Source organism: Porites lutea, chromosome 4 (assembly GCF_958299795.1).
Source record: "Porites lutea chromosome 4, jaPorLute2.1, whole genome shotgun sequence".
Lineage (NCBI taxonomy): Eukaryota > Metazoa > Cnidaria > Anthozoa > Scleractinia > Poritidae > Porites > Porites lutea.
Window position 1 is genome coordinate 25167921 of NC_133204.1, and position 17936 is coordinate 25185856.

General features: G+C 40.2%; 2 protein-coding genes across 2 annotated transcripts in view; both read right to left on the reverse strand.

Annotated features, from left to right (window-relative positions):
- The window catches only part of LOC140933069 (eukaryotic translation initiation factor 3 subunit A-like), a 55676-nt gene that overhangs the window by 2801 nt on the left and 34939 nt on the right, over window positions 1-17936 (reverse strand). The gene's annotated exons all lie outside the window — the stretch shown is intronic.
- LOC140935144 (beta-1 adrenergic receptor-like) lies at window positions 15520-17491 on the reverse strand. Its single transcript, XM_073384679.1, has one exon. The coding sequence runs from the start codon at window positions 17226-17228 to the stop codon at window positions 16212-16214; it is 1017 nt and encodes a 338-aa protein (XP_073240780.1). The 5' UTR covers window positions 17229-17491; the 3' UTR covers window positions 15520-16211.

The following is a 17936-nucleotide window of genomic DNA, read 5'->3' on the forward strand; positions in this document are numbered from 1 at the left end:
GACGGGATTATCCGTTCCAGAAAGCCTGTGTACCACCCCCCTCCCTCAGAGGAGGGAGAAGGAGAAGGGAAGGTCTGTCGGGAAGGGGGGGGGGGACTGTACACAGGCTCGTCTCAGACGGATAATCCATTTCTAGCTCTAGTGTGAAAACGGCCAATAACAAAATTCCCGTGTCCAGTATTTTTAATGATAGCGAAGGACCGTACGGAACGACCGTCTGCCGTTGGCTTGTCCGTAGGCCTCATTATTCCGCGCGGCTAATGCGTTTCGGCTCACGTGGTCCGAGCGAGTTCGAAAATGCCTTGACCGAGATTGTGTGGGAAGACGCCGTATAGGGACTAGGCATGGCAATGTCTACTGTAGCGTCAGAGAAAAACAGGGAAATGTTGTTTATCGGCAACGTATTTTACAAACAGTGACATCGCTGCGTTTTGTTTCACTTGTGTTTCGAGGGCACAACCTCCTGAAAATCGCAAATATCAATCCCCAGCAAGAAGCCACACTTTCGCTATGGAAAAAATATTAGTTTCCCGAGAGAGCGGCGGAAATGGAACTTAGGTCTTGGTCAACACCTCAAAAGGGCTTCGCCTAAAGTGCGTGTCACACTAGCCGGGAAATAAAAAAACGCAACCATAAGCGAGTTCAGGAACATCAAGAGGGCACAACGAAATAACTTAAAGGAATTTTAGAAAATTCAATAGAGAAAATTTTCATAATAATGATGTTGCATGTTTCATCTCAAAGTTGGGACCAAATATACTGTTCAACCAATCCGAATGATATGTGGTTACAATGGAAAAGATTGTTTCTCTCTATCGTTGACAAACATGCCCCCCCTCCCCCTATATTGGATTAGCCAAGCAAGCCTATTATCAAAACAGCTTCAAACAATATACAAGCGATTCAAGGAAGACCTGGCAGACTATCAATGAACTTACTTCACGTAAATCTGGGAAAACAGCGGTAACTTCTCTGAAAGTAAATGGAGTATCAATAACGAATCCAACTGAGCTTTCGAACGAATTTAATGATCATTTTTCTACTATCGGTCCAGAACTTAGCCGTAATATTGATTCTCCAGATGGTGATGTTTATCAGAGGTACATCACCAGCACAGTCCAATGATTTCAGCTCCGTCCGACCAGTGTTAACAAAGTTTATTCACTTTTGAACAACTAAAAAAGTCAAAGGCTACTGGTCTTGATAAGATATCTGCTAGGCTCATCCGGGAATGTGCAGATCTCATTTGCATCTCTATTTGTGATATTTTGAAGCAATCAATTAGTCTAGGTATATTTCCTGATGATTAGAAATGTGCACGAGTTACCCCTCTTTTCAAACAAGGGAACAGAGATGACCTTAACAACTATCGCCTTATCTCTGTGATCTCAGTTGTGGCCAAGGTGTTTGAAAGAATTGTCTATGATCAGTTATATGCCTAGACAGATAGATAGATAGTTTATTCAGATCAAAATCGCAGCCAAAAGCTCAATTAGATTAATCGTTACAATAATAAAATCTAATAAAAATATGAGAAAAATATAAGAAAAATGTACACATGTGTAGCTAAAAATTTAATTACAGTTGCTATATATAAATGTGTTCTTAAGTCTCTTCGTCTTAGCCAGAGGGACATTAAAATACCTCTTTTGTCTTAAATTGGATTCACAATTGTTACGAGGTGGCAAGAGCTCATGCAGTTTATGGCTGAGTTACAAGTGGTGGAATCAAAAAGCTTAGTTGTGATAGACTGCCTGTGTTGAGAGAGCGTCTCCAAGTTGGCTTGATGTAATGCGTCGCTATATGGTACAAACGGAAAAATAATTCGCATGGCGCGCTTCTGTAGCTGTTCTAGCTCTGCGGATAAATATGTGGGAAGCGCGTTGTGAAACACCGGGCATGCGTTTTCCGTTACTGGGCGGATACAGGTCAAGTAAAAGATTAGCAGATCTTTGGCGGGAATATTCGCTCTCTTCAGTTGTTTAAGAAAATATAATCGACTCGCTACTTTTTTACTTATCTCAGCAACATGACAGTTCCACAGGAGGTCGGATGATATATTTAGACCTAACAACTTAACAGTGAACACTACCTCTATTGCTTTCCCGTTGATAACAATGGGAGCAAAGTCCGCGGCTGATTTAGCGAACGAAATCCGTAGTTCCATACACTTCGATTCGTTTAGCTGGAACCTTGTTTTGGTTAGACTTAGCGATCAGTTCCTCCACATCGGATTGGATACAGCTGTCTTCCTTCTTGTCAACACACTCTGCAATAGTTGTGTCATCCACGTATTTCCACAGTTCCGTGTTACTCGTGTTGATGTCATCAATCATGAGAATAAACAGCCACGGCCCGAGCTTGGTTCCCTGAGGCACCCCCGCCGGTACGTTCCTCCATTCAGACAAGCAATCTTCTCTCAATTTGACTCTCTGTGTGCGATGTGTAAGGAAATTGATGATCCAAAACGATACGCCAACCGGCATGTCCAGGGCCAGCAGCTTCCTAGCGAGAAGCGCGTGGTCTATCAAATCGAAAGCCTTCAGGTAATCGAATAAGACGTCCCTGACGGTGGATCCTGTACTATCAGTGTGTTTGGTCCAGAAGTGCACCATACTAATTAGCGCATGCGTTGTTGAGGATCCTGGGATAGCCCCAATTTTCCTATTTAGAACAACACGACATCATCTGTAAATATCAATCAGGCTTTCATTCTATTCATTTAACTGTGACGGCTATTCTTGAGGCCACGGATACTTGGGCATATAATATTGACCGTGGCAAAATCAGTGCTGTCGTATTCCCAGATTTAAAAAAGGTTTTCGGCACAGTGGACCACAAGATCCTTTTATCAAAACTAAACCTCTACGGTATTAATGATATTGCCCATCAATGGTTTCAGTCATATTTAGAGGACTGCGCACAAATGTGTTCCATCAATGGTCTCCTCTCTAGCAGTTGTTCTTTAAGTTGTGGTGTCCCTCAGGGTACTATCTTAGGTCCATTATTGTTTCTATTATACATTAACGATCTTCCCAATTGCCTGTCAAATTGCGAGCCTCGGATGTATGCTGATGATACCCATTTTACATACGCGAGCAAACAATATTCACAACATTCAGACAAGTTTAAACGAAGACTTAGAAAATGTTCACAATTGGCTAAGAGCAAACAAACTCACTCTAAATATGACTAAAACCGAGTTCATGTTAATTGGATCTAGGCAGAGGCTAAGTACTGTGACAGTTTCCCCAATACTTGCAATTAATTATTTTTGAGTTACCCTAGTCGCTACTGCTAAATCTCTCGGAGTGACCATCGATGATAATCTCGATTGGGGTAGTCATATGGAGAAGATAATAAAGAAAGAATCTTCTGGTATCGGTGCCATAAAGCGAGTAAGGCACCTTGTCCCCCAAGCGACCTTACAACTAATTTACCAAGCTCTTATTCACCCTCACTTCAATTATTGCAATACTGTTTAGGGAAACTGTGGGATAACCTTAAGGAACAAACTTAAAAAACTACAAAATAGAGCAGCCCTTGTTTTACATTTTCAGACTACGATGAAGACGCTTGTTACCTGTGTGAACTCCCAGGATGGAAAATTCTAGCGCACCAGCACGAAACTGAAAAAGCCACGATGGTTTATGAGTCTTTACACGTGCTGGCTCCAGAATATTTGTGTTCTAGGTTTGCAATAAGGGAAACGGCATATAACAGGCAAGCAGAGTCCTTTACGAAATTCAAATGTCTTCTTAAACAAGTACTCCAGGGCACAACATTCATCTATCTATCTATCTATTTATCTATCTCTCGATCTCTCTCTCTCTCTCTCTCTCTCTCTCTATCTATCTATCTATCTATCTATCTATCTATCTATCTATCTATCTATCTATCTATCTATCTATCTATCTATCTATCTACTTTAAAAATAGCCATGAAGAGTCATTTCCCCACTACTGCAAGAGTGCTAGTTGATGGATGAGTAAACTAGGAGTCCTAGGCAAGCTGTAAGAGCAATACAAAATACTACATACAAAAGTGCAAGGTTCACAGCAAAAAGTCATCTTTTCTGCCGGACTATTACATTACTTATTTATTACTTAGATTTGTATTTCAGTTGTATCTTGGAACGTGTGCGTGCAAAGTTGTATTTTGAGTACGTGCATTATTTATTTATTTATCTAATTGACGTGTACATTTAGTTCGTTAAAAATATAGTAACGTCTTAATTTTACTTTGCGTTATTTTCCTCACTTATATGTGTTGTCCATGACTGTGCTTACATTCTGGTATAGGATTTAAGGATTAGGCAGGATTGGTATAGGATTTAAGGATTTAATGGATTTAATGGAGCCGAAACCAATTGTGGAATTGCACACATTCTAGGTATCCTACTGATGGAGTGATACGACACGTATTTTTTAGCAACTTCGATAATTTGCCATCTGTTCACTTTGAATATTTACGCCCAGTTTTACGCTTCGCTGCGTCGCGTGCAGACATGTCAAATTACGGAAGCAAAAAGATCCCACAAAGAACCGGATTGGCAAGCTATCTTGTTTCAAAGTCGCATGCACTTTTTCTCGCTTCCCCGAAAAAAAAAACTCTTGCGCTCGGAGTTAGTGCTTTCCACAAGTTGCTTGAGAGTTTCCAAAAAGTTTCCCGTGATTTCCCAAAAACTTGCTGAAAAGCTGCTCAAAAACCAATGAAAAGTTGCTTTTTGTAACGAAAGTTGCTCAAAGAAACAAACACTTTTTTGGTCTGATGCTAAAATATGCAAATTGTACAACAAAAGTTAAGATTTCTTAGCATTTTTGTGCAAGTTGGCGGCGTAACAAGCGTTGCTAAATAACTTTGTCCTTAAGTAAAACCAAAAACTGTAATGAGCCAATAAAATTGTTAAATGATCTTCTTCACCCGAGACACTCAAGTCAGTCGAGTGTGAATCTTCGCTCACCATTTTGAATTTTCTCTAAAAACCGCTGACCTAGCGCGGGTACCCTTAGCTTGCACCCATGATCTGCCCTAGTAGTACAGGAAAATGGTGCAACATTGTTCAAATTAGTGTTAAAAGCACAAAATTTTGAAGAGGTGTAGAGGTTTATTCCCTGAGTAATTCTGGGTAGGATGTCACCCCTCAAATTGAATACTTCCAGTTTATAGCTATGGAATTAATTATCATTTAAAAAGCGGAAACACAACCTTAAAGGTAAAGAATGGATCAGAAATTTATAAGAGCAGTACGATACAGAGTAGTGCACAGTGATATCCAAAGTACCACGCCCTCTGATGGATACTTCCAGAAATGAAGAGGGGGAATACATTATAATAAAAATACGAAACTTATGCACTGTTTAAGCTTGTACATACTTAAACTGTAACTCTAGATAGGAGGTCACTACCCTTTTCAAGTACTTTTAGTTCAACAGCTATGGTATCGATGATATAATAAAGCGCTGGAAAATATCATTTCTAGGGTGGAAGCGAAAGATTCAAAAAGTCACCGTGATTGGCTACATTGGCGTTTGTATATCTATGGATAGAATCACGCCTTTTGGTGGATGCGTACAGAGAAATAGTTGTTGCATTGGTATTACCGAAAGTGAACAATATAGAGTAACATAAATGCCTACACGCGTCATAGTTCATACCAGTCCATCTCATTGATGATATTTCCATGTAATTATTATGTCTAAAATAATTCCACGCCTTTATCGAGTAGTTTCAGTTGTGCAGTCATCGAATTAATTTTCACAAAATGAAATGAAAATAACCAAAAACTTTTTCCGAGGTAAGGATTTGAATGATTTTTCGTGGGCAACGCAACCCTTTCTCGTTTTTCCTGGCTGTGGCATCAGGTTCCTCTATTAATGAAATCAAAGCTCGATCTTAGAAGCCGGCGAGCAAAACTTATGCCAAATTCTAAACACCAAAGGCATAGTGTATGCTAAATATACCTAATGTGATCTACGGATCTGCACTTTTGTCCGATCCCATTAACTTTTCTTTTTGACTCGGCGCCAGCTGGTTAGGAAAACAAAACATGAGTCCAAAGTTGGCGTTGCAAACGTTTTATAATCTTATTCAGACAGCAGCGGTTCAACCTGCTTTTACTTACCTACAGACGAGTCGACGAATGGCCATTGCCGCTCACATTGTCCTCTGCACTTGCACAGGGCGCTACATGGAAGATGTGACTTGACACATTTGCATCGCCCTTTACATCCCCTCTCAGGCTGACAGCTACATTTCAGCAACAGTTCAAATACCTTGGACACCTCCGGGAGTAGAGTCCAGACAGGCTCCAACTGGCCGCTTGAAGACTACTGCCACCCCCTATTCTGATGGAGAAGGGAGATTTGGAATGCCTATGAGGGCCTTACCCTAACAATGGCCTACCATGTAGGCTGCTCACTTAAAATGCTCCAGCAGAGCAGCAGACGTGAGTGTAATTGCGTCTATTCTGGTCCCTTATGGAGAGTAAATCCAACCTCGCTTCATTTGCTGAAACACAGCTACTGGTTCTGTCATAAATTAGAACGACGAAGCGCTCCAGGTGGGGAAGGGACTCGTAGACTGCCTTAGAATAGCAAACGCTGGAGTAACATCCTCATAGACGTTCCATGTGTCCCAAGCAGTTTTCTTGCCTTTACTATAAAGGGACGAGACTTGATTACACCCGGTGAGGGCATGAAATGCCGGTAGAGCTAAGCTTTTCTCAGGACCCAAAACAGCTGCAATTTTGTGAATGTCGATGTAGCGGAATGCCTTGCCAGAGCCAAGTACAATCCATATTTCGCTGGCGCTGAGCCTCCGGAACACAGAAATAGCTATAACAGTCACGTCGGTATCAACTGTGTGGATCAATAGCCTCTTATTGCCTTCTCTTTCTGAATCCAGTTGGTGAACGAAAATTCCCGTATCGGCTTCCTCATGCGTGCATGGTGATAAGACACCAGTATCTCCACTTGTGTTGCTTACCAACTGACTGGTCGTAAGATAATATTACCTTCTTATCAAAACCGTCAACGGTCGGGCACATCACTGCCAAGAACCTGAATAGTTACTTTTTGTTTTCGTCTACTCTGAGGAATCCATCCCAGTTCGCTGGTATGGGACTGTTAGACTCAACTCGCCTTGTCACCCCGTTGCCTTGCTTCTCCCTGGTGTGAGCTTTCAAGCTGTTGGCATTATAGGCATCCCAAACAATGTCTATCCTGTTGACATGAAGTGTCAGCTGCTGTTGCACATAGCTCAGAAACACTTCTTCCCCGCATTGCTGGAAAGTCAATGCCCAGGCTTCAACATGTTAACAATTGCCGCACCATCTAAAATTACTGCTTCAACGAGGGAAGAATCACTCTGATTGGATGGCGAGAGCTCCTCAAGGCACTTAGCTAGATCGGACTTCGCGCACGAGTGCATGCTTCCAAACTTGGCAAGCGATGGCGGGTACGCGTGCTATTTCATGACCAAAAAAATCACTCAAGTCCGCTCCACGGATCTGGCAGCTGATAAAAGACTGTGCAAACAGAGTGCAGTCTTCTTAAGAGATTTTAAGCACTTAAGTTGTTGTCGTTTTTCTTTGTTGTCGGCTTACTAAACAATGGAAGGTTGTTCTTATTAATAGGCTCAAATAAAGAAGTTTCTTGTTTGACAAGCCGCCTTTCAACAAAGGCTTCAAACGAGTCCTGGCCAATGCGCTTGACTTTATCAACAGTTGAAACAACACTTGAGTTAGCGATGTCTCGAGTATCTAATACTAGAAGATCGGAACTTGGATGACCGAACGAGTTCCATCCAGGGCCGAAAAAAGGAAAAGCCGCCCGCTTGCTCTTGACTTCTTCATGGTGGCGGAATGTACCGGTGTCGTCTTCTTCTAAGCCTTGCCGATGACCCTCAGCATCTTCAAACTCGGACACCATACGCGCGATTTCCGGCCAGACACCATCCTCCTCAATAGTTCTGATGAATTTTCGGTTAGGCCCACTGAGCCCCCGTCCCCTTTCACGATCTTATTGTTCTGTTCGTGGGTATGGTCTAACGTAATGGCTTAGAAAGGGTTCTGGGTCTTGTGAATGACAAACTTTCCATTTCTGAACTCTTCTGCTATCTGAGGATGCCGATCGGGGAGAGCCAGCATGTCTCTTAGATGCACTGAAAGCCACCGAGCATAATGCATGTGATCTAGGGCGAAAAACCATGTAATCAGTCTTTCCAAACTATCACAATACAGAACCACGTCACCCTGTCGTATTGATTGCACAAATGTTAGCACAGTTATTTCTAGTTGCATGACGAGGTACCAAAAGTGAAAGAGTAGGCTTGCTTCGATTCTTCGTTTCTTTCACCCCTCAAACCACTCAGGAGGCTCTTCACACGATTGTAGATAGCCACTGTATACTCTCTGCATAAGAATGTATAGAGCGCAAGCAGTAACTTGGTGTGCATGGTGGGCCCGTGAGATGTGTGATACCCTCAGAAGTGTATCATCGCTTCCAGGAGTAGCAATATTAGCATTGATTATCACTGTCTTTCAGCCGCTTTCAGCTAGCCAATCTCCGAGGGTCTTCCATGCACCACTTTCTATGTGTAATCCCCCGAACATTGCGAAGAGCTTCGGTTCGCCGTAGAATTCTGGGAAGTTCCATTGTACAAGTTTTGTGATGGCATACAAAGGTTGGTCGCAAGCAATTGCCGGTACTTGACCAGGACTGAGGAACTCGACAGCTTTTCTGATTACATCAATTACATGTCTCACCATAGCCGGTGATTTGGAATCTTCTCTGAAAAGGGGGAACGTAATATCTGTTTGAGGGTGTGATGATCGTTTACTGGCGTGGTATACAGACCAAGATACGTCCGTCGCCTGACTTTCATCGTCTCCGCTTTGTTCCACCACAACTGACACGTGCTTGAGCCAGGATTGGTTAGTATCAAGAGCGACAGGCAAGGCCTTCATTTCATCGTTAAAAGTCACGTTAGCCTCTGGCTTCTCCCTGGGAAAAACGAATGGCCTTACAGAGGCATATTCTTCGGTGAGTGGTGAAATGGATGTTGTTGTGGTAGCATCGCTGCAAATATGGGTAACTTTTCTTGTTTCTCCCGGGTTGTTTTCTGTTGGGTGTTGGAATAAGGATATTCCCGTAACATGGAATGATCCCTTGGCAGTTGTAGCACTCGGGTTATGATCAATACTATCATATGCGCTAGTTGTAAATAGTCCTTTTCGTAGATTTGAGGGACAAACAACCTCCTCTTGATGAAATTGCTGACATACAGAGTTCCCTATGTTTATGGAGATTTCGAGTACCCGGTCGTACGAAATTGACATACCCAAGTTGTGTAATTTATCAACCAGTTCCCGTTTTCTCGTCTTTGCATGAACCATCAACCCTGTGTCTACTGCTACTGGTGGTTCTCGCTTTTTGGTGTTATACGTTGCTAACGAACCCTTTCGCCGACGAATGGTGGAATTATATCTGCTAGGTTAACAACATAAATATTATAATACTTATACTACTACATGAGAAATTACTGCAATTTGATTGGCTTAGAGCAGTGGTATTTCAGCTTAATTTGAAATACCTACGTGTGAAAATTACAAACCTTTTGCGGGTAGTAGTATAAGCAAATAATAGCATGATTTGTACGTGATATTTGGCATAAATACCACTCGTGATATTTCAAAATTGTCTCAAATTTCACTCGCCTAACGGCTCGTGAAATTACGTATAACAATTTTGAAATATCACTCGTGGTATTTATGCCAAATATCACTACTAATCATGCTATTACCTATACTAATAATGTATACAAAAATAGTACAAATTTAATCCTACTCAATCATTTTTTAAAATAAGTTTTGGAAGGCAGTTTCTAAGTGCAGGACTGGTAACCTGCTAGCTGTAGTGCTTGCAAGCTAGTTTTTACTCAACATATCCAGCCTCCCCATGGTTTTAATGTCTAAGTATCAGGCTTTTTCGAACACCCAGATCACCATTATTCGGCCTCCGGAGCGATAATCTTGCTGTATTTAAACGGGAACACAGGCCTTCATAATACACTGTCGGCTGCGGAAAATGGATTGACCTGAGTATATCCTGTGTAGCAAGTGCGAAGGGAAAGGACGGGCCCTGAAAGCGAGCGCTGAGAAAAAGCTGCCACATTCTTCCCTCCTTCCAATTCCCCTAGCTTCCCACTCGCTTTTTTCTATCCTTCCCTCTTTGCGCTTGCTACGCAGGCTGACCAGAGTGCAACCTGGTTTGAAATAGGTACATAGCAATGCATTGTTCTTAAAGCCAGTGAATATGCAATCATTAAATGTTATAATTGCGATTTTAAACAGCTTGTACCCATCGGTAAGGACGTAGTAGCTTTCCATGAGCTTAGTTATTGTGTTGATCAACCAAATAGGACTATAAGAGCAACAAAGTCTCGAACTCCACAAAAATGTCGTCTTTACAATGCCCCCTCTTCCGTCAGTAAGCTCTCTTTCGGTGTAGGTAACCAACCTGACAAGCTGCGCTATGCTGAGACAAGCTTCCGATATCTTGGATTCTCTGGCTTCCATGGAAACATTCAACAACAGGCTTACAAGTTGTAGCAGTGACTGGGGGACAGCATTCACTTAGCAGTTGCTCTCGAATGTCCCGGAAAAATCGGTGTCATCCATTTTGAACATGTCTTCCTTAATTATTTTAGCTGCTTTTTTCAGTATTGCGTTCTCTTCAATTGCGGACTCATGACACTTAGTCACGGCTTTGGCGATGTCCGATCTGTATACTAGAAACACATCCTTTTGCCCCTTGGTCACAACTTCCAACTCAGGCATTTTATCAAGAATCTGATTTTTTAGATGAGTTGTGTTAACTCTGCTGTTGACCTGGAAGCCTAGTTCTGTAACGCCATGACTGTAAATCTCGCAGTTTTGTCAATTTGAACATCACGCCTGTTTCCTGGCTCGCCCGGGATTATCATACTTAGCTTTCGCAATATACGACATTACTTCATCCAGAGCTGCGTCGTGAATGCTCTCTAATTCTTCTTTTTGACATTGATCTATTGCTGTATTCTTTTTTTCCCGATATCCCTTGTTGTACAGTGTAGAAAGGCAGCGGGAGTGATAAAGTGCTCTCCGTACAATCATATCCCCGACACACAACTTTTGAAGCAGTCTCTCATCCTGTATCTGCTGCGCATACTTCCTTACTCTTTGATCTAACATCAAAATACAGACTTTCTCTTCCCCAAAGGACCTTCCCGATCGGGAGAGGCATCACAACTCTGTCTTTTCATCTTTCTTGGAACTCCTGGTTGATCCTGTTGAACATCTGCGTTAATTTGCCCATGGAAGGTATGATATCACAACTCTTTCTTTTCTCAGCCCGTCTCAAGTTTGTGATAGTGAACTTGCCAAAAAATTAGCAGCTTTTGTGCCACTAAGCATTCCGACTCTTAAATGTTTCTTTGAGGGTGCCACCGTCTACTATTCTATTATTGTTGCGTGTAGAGGTAACTTCATCTCGAGATCTCTAAATTGTGGGATGATTCTACTCAATGTCTCATAACCGTTGGTAGCATTAGCATCCACGATCGTATTTCCCGGGCATCTCAATGCTTCCCTCGTCTCTCTTTGACACAGTACACATTTGTGCCAGTCAAATACACTATTAAACGTCTGAGACATTGCTGCTGCAATGATATAAAATTCATTTCGCTACTATGCAATGATGCAACAGTACAGACCACGTACAGCTAACACAGTTCACGATTCTAAATTTTTTAAAAATACCGACATCTTTGCACTTTTTTGGCATAAGCTTTGACAAAAATTATAAATTTATAAACTATGCGACAACAACGTTATGACACTTAATTTATTACATTTTGGGTTGATTTTTTTATTTATTCAATGTGGAATTTTTCTCATCCGTTAGGTCAATCAATTAATCAAGAAATCATGAAAGCAAACAAAATACTATAGAACTACTTTTATTCATATATAGATTTCCACAGAAAAGTATTTCTGGATAGCTTGGTGCTGTCTGTCTTTTTATTCTAGCTAAAGCCATATTCATATGATTTAAAACTCATTGTCAACGCTGCACTATAAAACACGTGTTCTATATTCTTAACTACGGCTGTCACTGGGAAGTTTTCGAGTAGCAATAAAACATACTCACCTCAATTTTAAAGCCACAGGTCAAGGAGGTCTTGCACCAACAGTTGTTGTTTAATTGACAGCTCTTATGGAGCAAAACGTTTTTCTCGGTTCAGAATACACCTCTAGCGTACAAGACAATAGAAATTCCTGTTCGTCCTTACTAGTCGCGTGCTTTGTATCGCTCAGACCTAATGAACTTATTTACGGCTCCTTGACTCCAACAAACAGAATTAGCAGCATTTGAAAAATAAAGGGTGCTGGTGCTATTAGGAAACATTCTTATCTTTAAAAGCCCAGCAAAAAAAAAATATTATATATATTTTACTCTCATTTCTCACTGCGAGATCTTGTGATTTTTCGATCGGTTGTCAGTACTCAGGATAGAACCGAAATGTAAGTGAATAAGACGATGTTGAAAAGCATGCGCGGGTTATGAATTAATTCCCTGACTTCTTTACTGAAAGTACTTTATAGAGGAAGTTGCATCATTTAAGACAAAATATTATTCATTCAAAATATTTCCCGGATTCTGATTGGCTAAAAGCAAACGTTTAATTCACCATAACCAGTTACTGATAACCAAATTTGGAAGAATTTTGTGTTTAACGAGGAAATGACGTCAAAAATGCAGCGTTCTTGCAGGTTAATGCACCGTTAACCTGAGAAGATCTGGGGACGAGGTTGAGTTGTTTTGGTTGGACATTTCACTCGTTTCAAGAGTAAGAACTAGGCAGGCGAAAAATAGCTAAAAACATGGCAAGAACAGCAAGAAGACAACTCGAAGGGTGACATCTGCTATTTGGAGAATATTTGCGGAGCTGAACAACCCTAAAAGTGCACTATCGAAGATGAACTTAACATCTATGGATCGATGGAGGTAAGCATGTTTTAGCTATGTTTTTAAACTAGGAATTATTTTAAATGAATAATAAAACAATCATTGAATTCGGTTTTCGTATCATATGAAGAATCATGGCGATCTCGGAGGGTGTTGTGGCTTATTATGATGACATTTTTTAATCTTCTGATTTCACCCTAGAAATGCTATTTATCTGCGTTTATTTATATAATCCATTCCATAGCTGTTTAAATAGAAGTAGTTGAAAAGGGACGTGACTTCCTATTTAGAGATATTTATAACATTAACACTTATCCTTAAACAAGAGTTTAAGTATGTACAAGCTTAAACAGTACATAATTTTCGTATTTTTATTTTTATGTATTCCTGGTCTTTATTTCTGGAAGCATCAATCAGAGGGCGTGGTCATATGCATATCACTGTGCACTACTCTGTAGGTTATCGCTCTTATAAATTTCGGACCCATTCTTTACCTTTAAGGCTGTGTTTTTGCCGTTTAAATGATAATAAATTCCATAGCTATAAAACTGGAAGTATTCAGTTTGGGGCGTGGCGTACTATCTAGCATTTATTGTGACATCTACCCATACACAAGAGTTTAATTATATACCTGTTTAAACAGTGCATAATTTACGTATTTTTATTATAATGTATTCCTTGTGTTTATTACTGGAAATATCCATCAGAGGGCGTGGCTCTAATGAATAGCACTGTGCACTACACTGTATCTTATGGCTTTTAGAAATTTCGGATTCATTCTTTAACTTTAAGGCTGGTTTTTTTGCTGCTTAAATGATAATTAATTCCATAGCTATAAAACTGGAAGTATTTAATATGGGGGGGGGGGGGACGTCCTATCCAGAATTACTAAGGGTGTGGACCTCTATACCTCTGCCAAATTTCGTGCTTTTAACACTAATTTGAGCAATGTTGCATGTCTTCTGCACCATTTTCCTGTACTATTTGTTTCTAAGAAACAGTCAAGGAAGCTTGAGCTTGATACACTATTAAAAGATCATGATGCAAACATCATGTAACAAACCTAGCGAATAATTCGGATTTAGAACTTTTTTTCGACTTTTTTTTACCTTCTTTAATAGCGTCACCCCGCATTTTCATTCTAAAAAACTGTAAAGTAAGGTGCTCTATTTGAAAAAAATTTCTTTTGAAGGTTAAAAGCTTGGGAATACCCAGATTTTCAAAGTGCTCGAAATGCACTCTCGGGCAACCTAATTACCCTCATCCCTTGCACCACTGGTATCGTTTGGTCCGTCTCCTCGTTGGATCGCACCTCCTCGTAAAAAATCCTGGCTGCGGACCCTGGAAAGCCTCTGAGCAGTCAATGGATACTTGCTCGTGTCATCTCCCGGCTGCTCGCGATCCGCCTTGCGCCGCGGCCAATGTGAAAAATCTGTTCGCTGTGGGCAAGCCATCAAACTACCATGCGCCCTAACCACTTGGCTACCCTATCTCCTCGTTATTTATCCGATGGATAGCGCTATCTAAAGTTTGAACAACTTAGGCCACGTGTAAAATAATGATAAAAAAACGGCCAATTTCCGCGCCGCTAATTAAGCGTAGCGTTAATTTCCGAGACCTTGATTTTCATTATATTTACCACAAATTTTTCGCACTTCAGACATTTTTGACACCCAAAAAAGAGGAGTATTTTATCAGGGTGGCGATCCGCCATTAACAGTGAAACTGTGTATAGAACCCTCGAAGTGGCCAGATGTTTTCGCTTTTACTCCTTCGTACGGGGAGAAAGAGCCCCAAACAAAGTTTCCATTTCGGATTATACAGCGTTTAAACGTTTTTCTTGTCGTCTCAACAAGTTTTGTTTCTTTGTGAACGTCGCGTTTATTTCGTTCATTTTGAAATTTTACCCTCTGTTTCGGGCTAATTAGCGGTCTCAAAAAAACCTTTTTAGGCCCTTTGAGCCTCAGTTAGGTGTAAAAATAAGGGGGAGGGGGGGAACCCGAGCCCACCGGGCCCCTCCCCGCCACTGCCTATCCTTAATAAAATTAATGTTGATCGAAGGATATGTGACCTTAAAATAATTTCCTTAAACAGGTGATGAAAAATGTAGAACAAATCTGGTCAGGCTTGGGAATATGTTCCTTATTTAAACTCTATTATTAAAAGGCGTTTTTTGCGTTAAAGGATTTCGACCAATCATAAGTGATCCAGACTATAGCCGTGAAAAAGTTAACAATTTTGCATGTTCCTCACATAGGATTTCTACGTTACTTATTCCCAGACGAGGTTTTGTTATAAAGAAGTTGGTTAGAAAACAAAGGATTAATATACATGCTACTTTAATTTGCGAAGATTCCATAAAATTTGCCGTTTAAACCAATCAGAAGAATATTAGAGACATCAGTAAAGTTGCCACCTTTCTGCATTCTCACGTGTTCGTTGCGTTTGGTTTTTTCCTTCTTATCTCGACCGTTACTTAAAAGGAAAATGAAGGACTTCATTCTAAATTTACACCTTTATTTACATATTCATGAACTTTCGCGTTAGTACCATTATTCTATTCTTTTAGGAATATTCTATTTTACAATTTAACTTTCGCAGTAATTTCAATATTGCCATGTCAGATTAATATCACCTAATACATTAACGATGTATTTCCGTATTTCTTGTCACAGCCACTCTTTGACCTTCATAAACCTATCTCAGTGCTTTATGTTCCATTTCATGATGTAGACCCATCAATGTTTATTTGCAAAAAATTATTTTTATATTTACGACGCAATTAAGAAAATTCACTCAATTAGTTTAGTTTCGCGGTTATTTCTTTTTAAAATTCCTTTGTTAATTTAATTTAGTTGTTTCATAGCAATACCATATCTCTAAAACTCTTGTTGTGTAACTTTTCAATGGGGAGGGCGGCTTAAATGTTATCGCTTCATTTCTTCTTTTAAACCGGCCACCAACTGGTCAATAGTTTTCGATATTTAGCAAAATTGTCACGTGAAATATCACGTGACTTATTAACACAATATTTATACTTCAAATAGTCAAGAACGATGAGTTCTTTATGTGTGCCAATTTTGATTCAGCGCCATCTATGCCGAAGTTATAGCCAGTAAACTCCCGGTTAGTGCCAGGACTTAACCTACTTGAGTTAGTCTCAGTTTCCTCCTTAAGAGACAATTATGCGGGGATTGTATTTTAACGTCGTGTCGGTGCTGGCACTGGCAAGCGTTTGCTGTCACGGAATTTCGGGCAAGCAAAGCAGGACAGCACTGCTTTACGATACTTAGGCAATCTCCAAGCATACACAAAAGGATTCATCGCGGAATTTAGGAAAAGAAACCTAGAAAATATTATCTCCAGCTTTCTGAATGTCAGAGATCGTGCACAAGATTGGCACAAATGTAGCACATGTAACCCAATAAACTCAGGTAAAAATGTCATGTAAAATAATGCAAGTATTATCAAGATTGTCAGTACCATCCGTCTTTCTCGATCCAAAACTACTTTGCTTCTCATCTCCTTTGTGATTCCAGCGTCCTTTAATTCTCGTTTTCTTTTCCCTAAAGCTCGGAACACTTTAATGTACATAACTGTTACCACTATAATAGGAATTGAAGCATAGGAGTGTGCGTAAACAAGCGCTAATATTTTTGGGGGGATTTTTGTTATTGTGATAAAACAAAGGGCCAAAGAAACTGTCCACATTACGATGATGAACAGCTTGACTCTTCCCCTCGTTACTTTAGATTTGTATTTTAAGGGATGCATCACCACAACGTACCGATCGTATGATAAAGCGATGATTGTCCCACTGCTTACAAGCAATGTTAGACCAAGAACCAAACGAACAGCAAGATCGAGTTTATCAGGAACTGGCCGATCCTGGTAACGATACACATCTTTCAATGCTACGAGATTCCCAGCTATTGATCCCACCATTAAATCAGACACGCATAAACAAGTGATCAGCAATGATGGGGGAGTTTGTAGTAGGCGGCGAGGGTCTCTAAATATTGTCAACAGCAATGCAGCATTTCCAACAGTAGTAACTGTAGCGAGTAGAAAACCAACAACTGCAAGAGTCATGAAGAAAGCAGGGCCTTTGACAAACACGGAATTTGGTGATGGTTCAAAATAAATACCAGGATCTGCTATCATCGAATTGTCCGTCGACAAAGTGCTATTCCTTTGTGAAGATTGCGTCCACTCCATATCAAGTTGAAATTGTATTTTATAGTTACTGATCTTTTTGTTCTTTCTCGTGATTTGTAACGGAAGAAAAAATGAGGCCAAATGAGTTTGCAAAGTGTGTTGATCAGATTATATTTCTTATGTCGTCACCGACCATTTCGATAAGTACGTGTGTTCTGTCGCAATTTGTAATAATTGTAGTAATTTGTAATAGCTGTCGTAATTTGTAATGTTGTCGTAATTTGTAATACCTGTCTCAATTTGTAAGAACTTCGTCATAATTTGTGATAATAAATTAAGCTGTCGTACTTTGTAACAACCCTTCGTCATAATTTGTAACTACTTTGTCGTGATTTGTAGTAAACTTGAAGTATTTAAAATGTTTGCAATTTTTTCATTCAGTTTTACCTGGTATATTACTTACAATAGGCGCCGGCTGGGGCAACTCTGTAGGGAAAGCCTAAACTTCATTTGGGAGATTTTGTAGTGCTGTGTTTAATTAGAAGTACGTAGAATATTTTCAAGCCAATAATGCCCCAATTCATGTTTGAAGTTGAAGGAGAAAAGTAGCACATTTAACGTAAAACTAGAAAATAGACTTTTTTCTTACAGTCGGAACAGGTTTGAATTTCGCTTACTTTTAATTTATTTTAAAAAATTGTCACATCCTATTGAAGTTAATATTTGGACTTTAATGTTTGTTACTTTTTCGCAAGGAGCATCATTGTT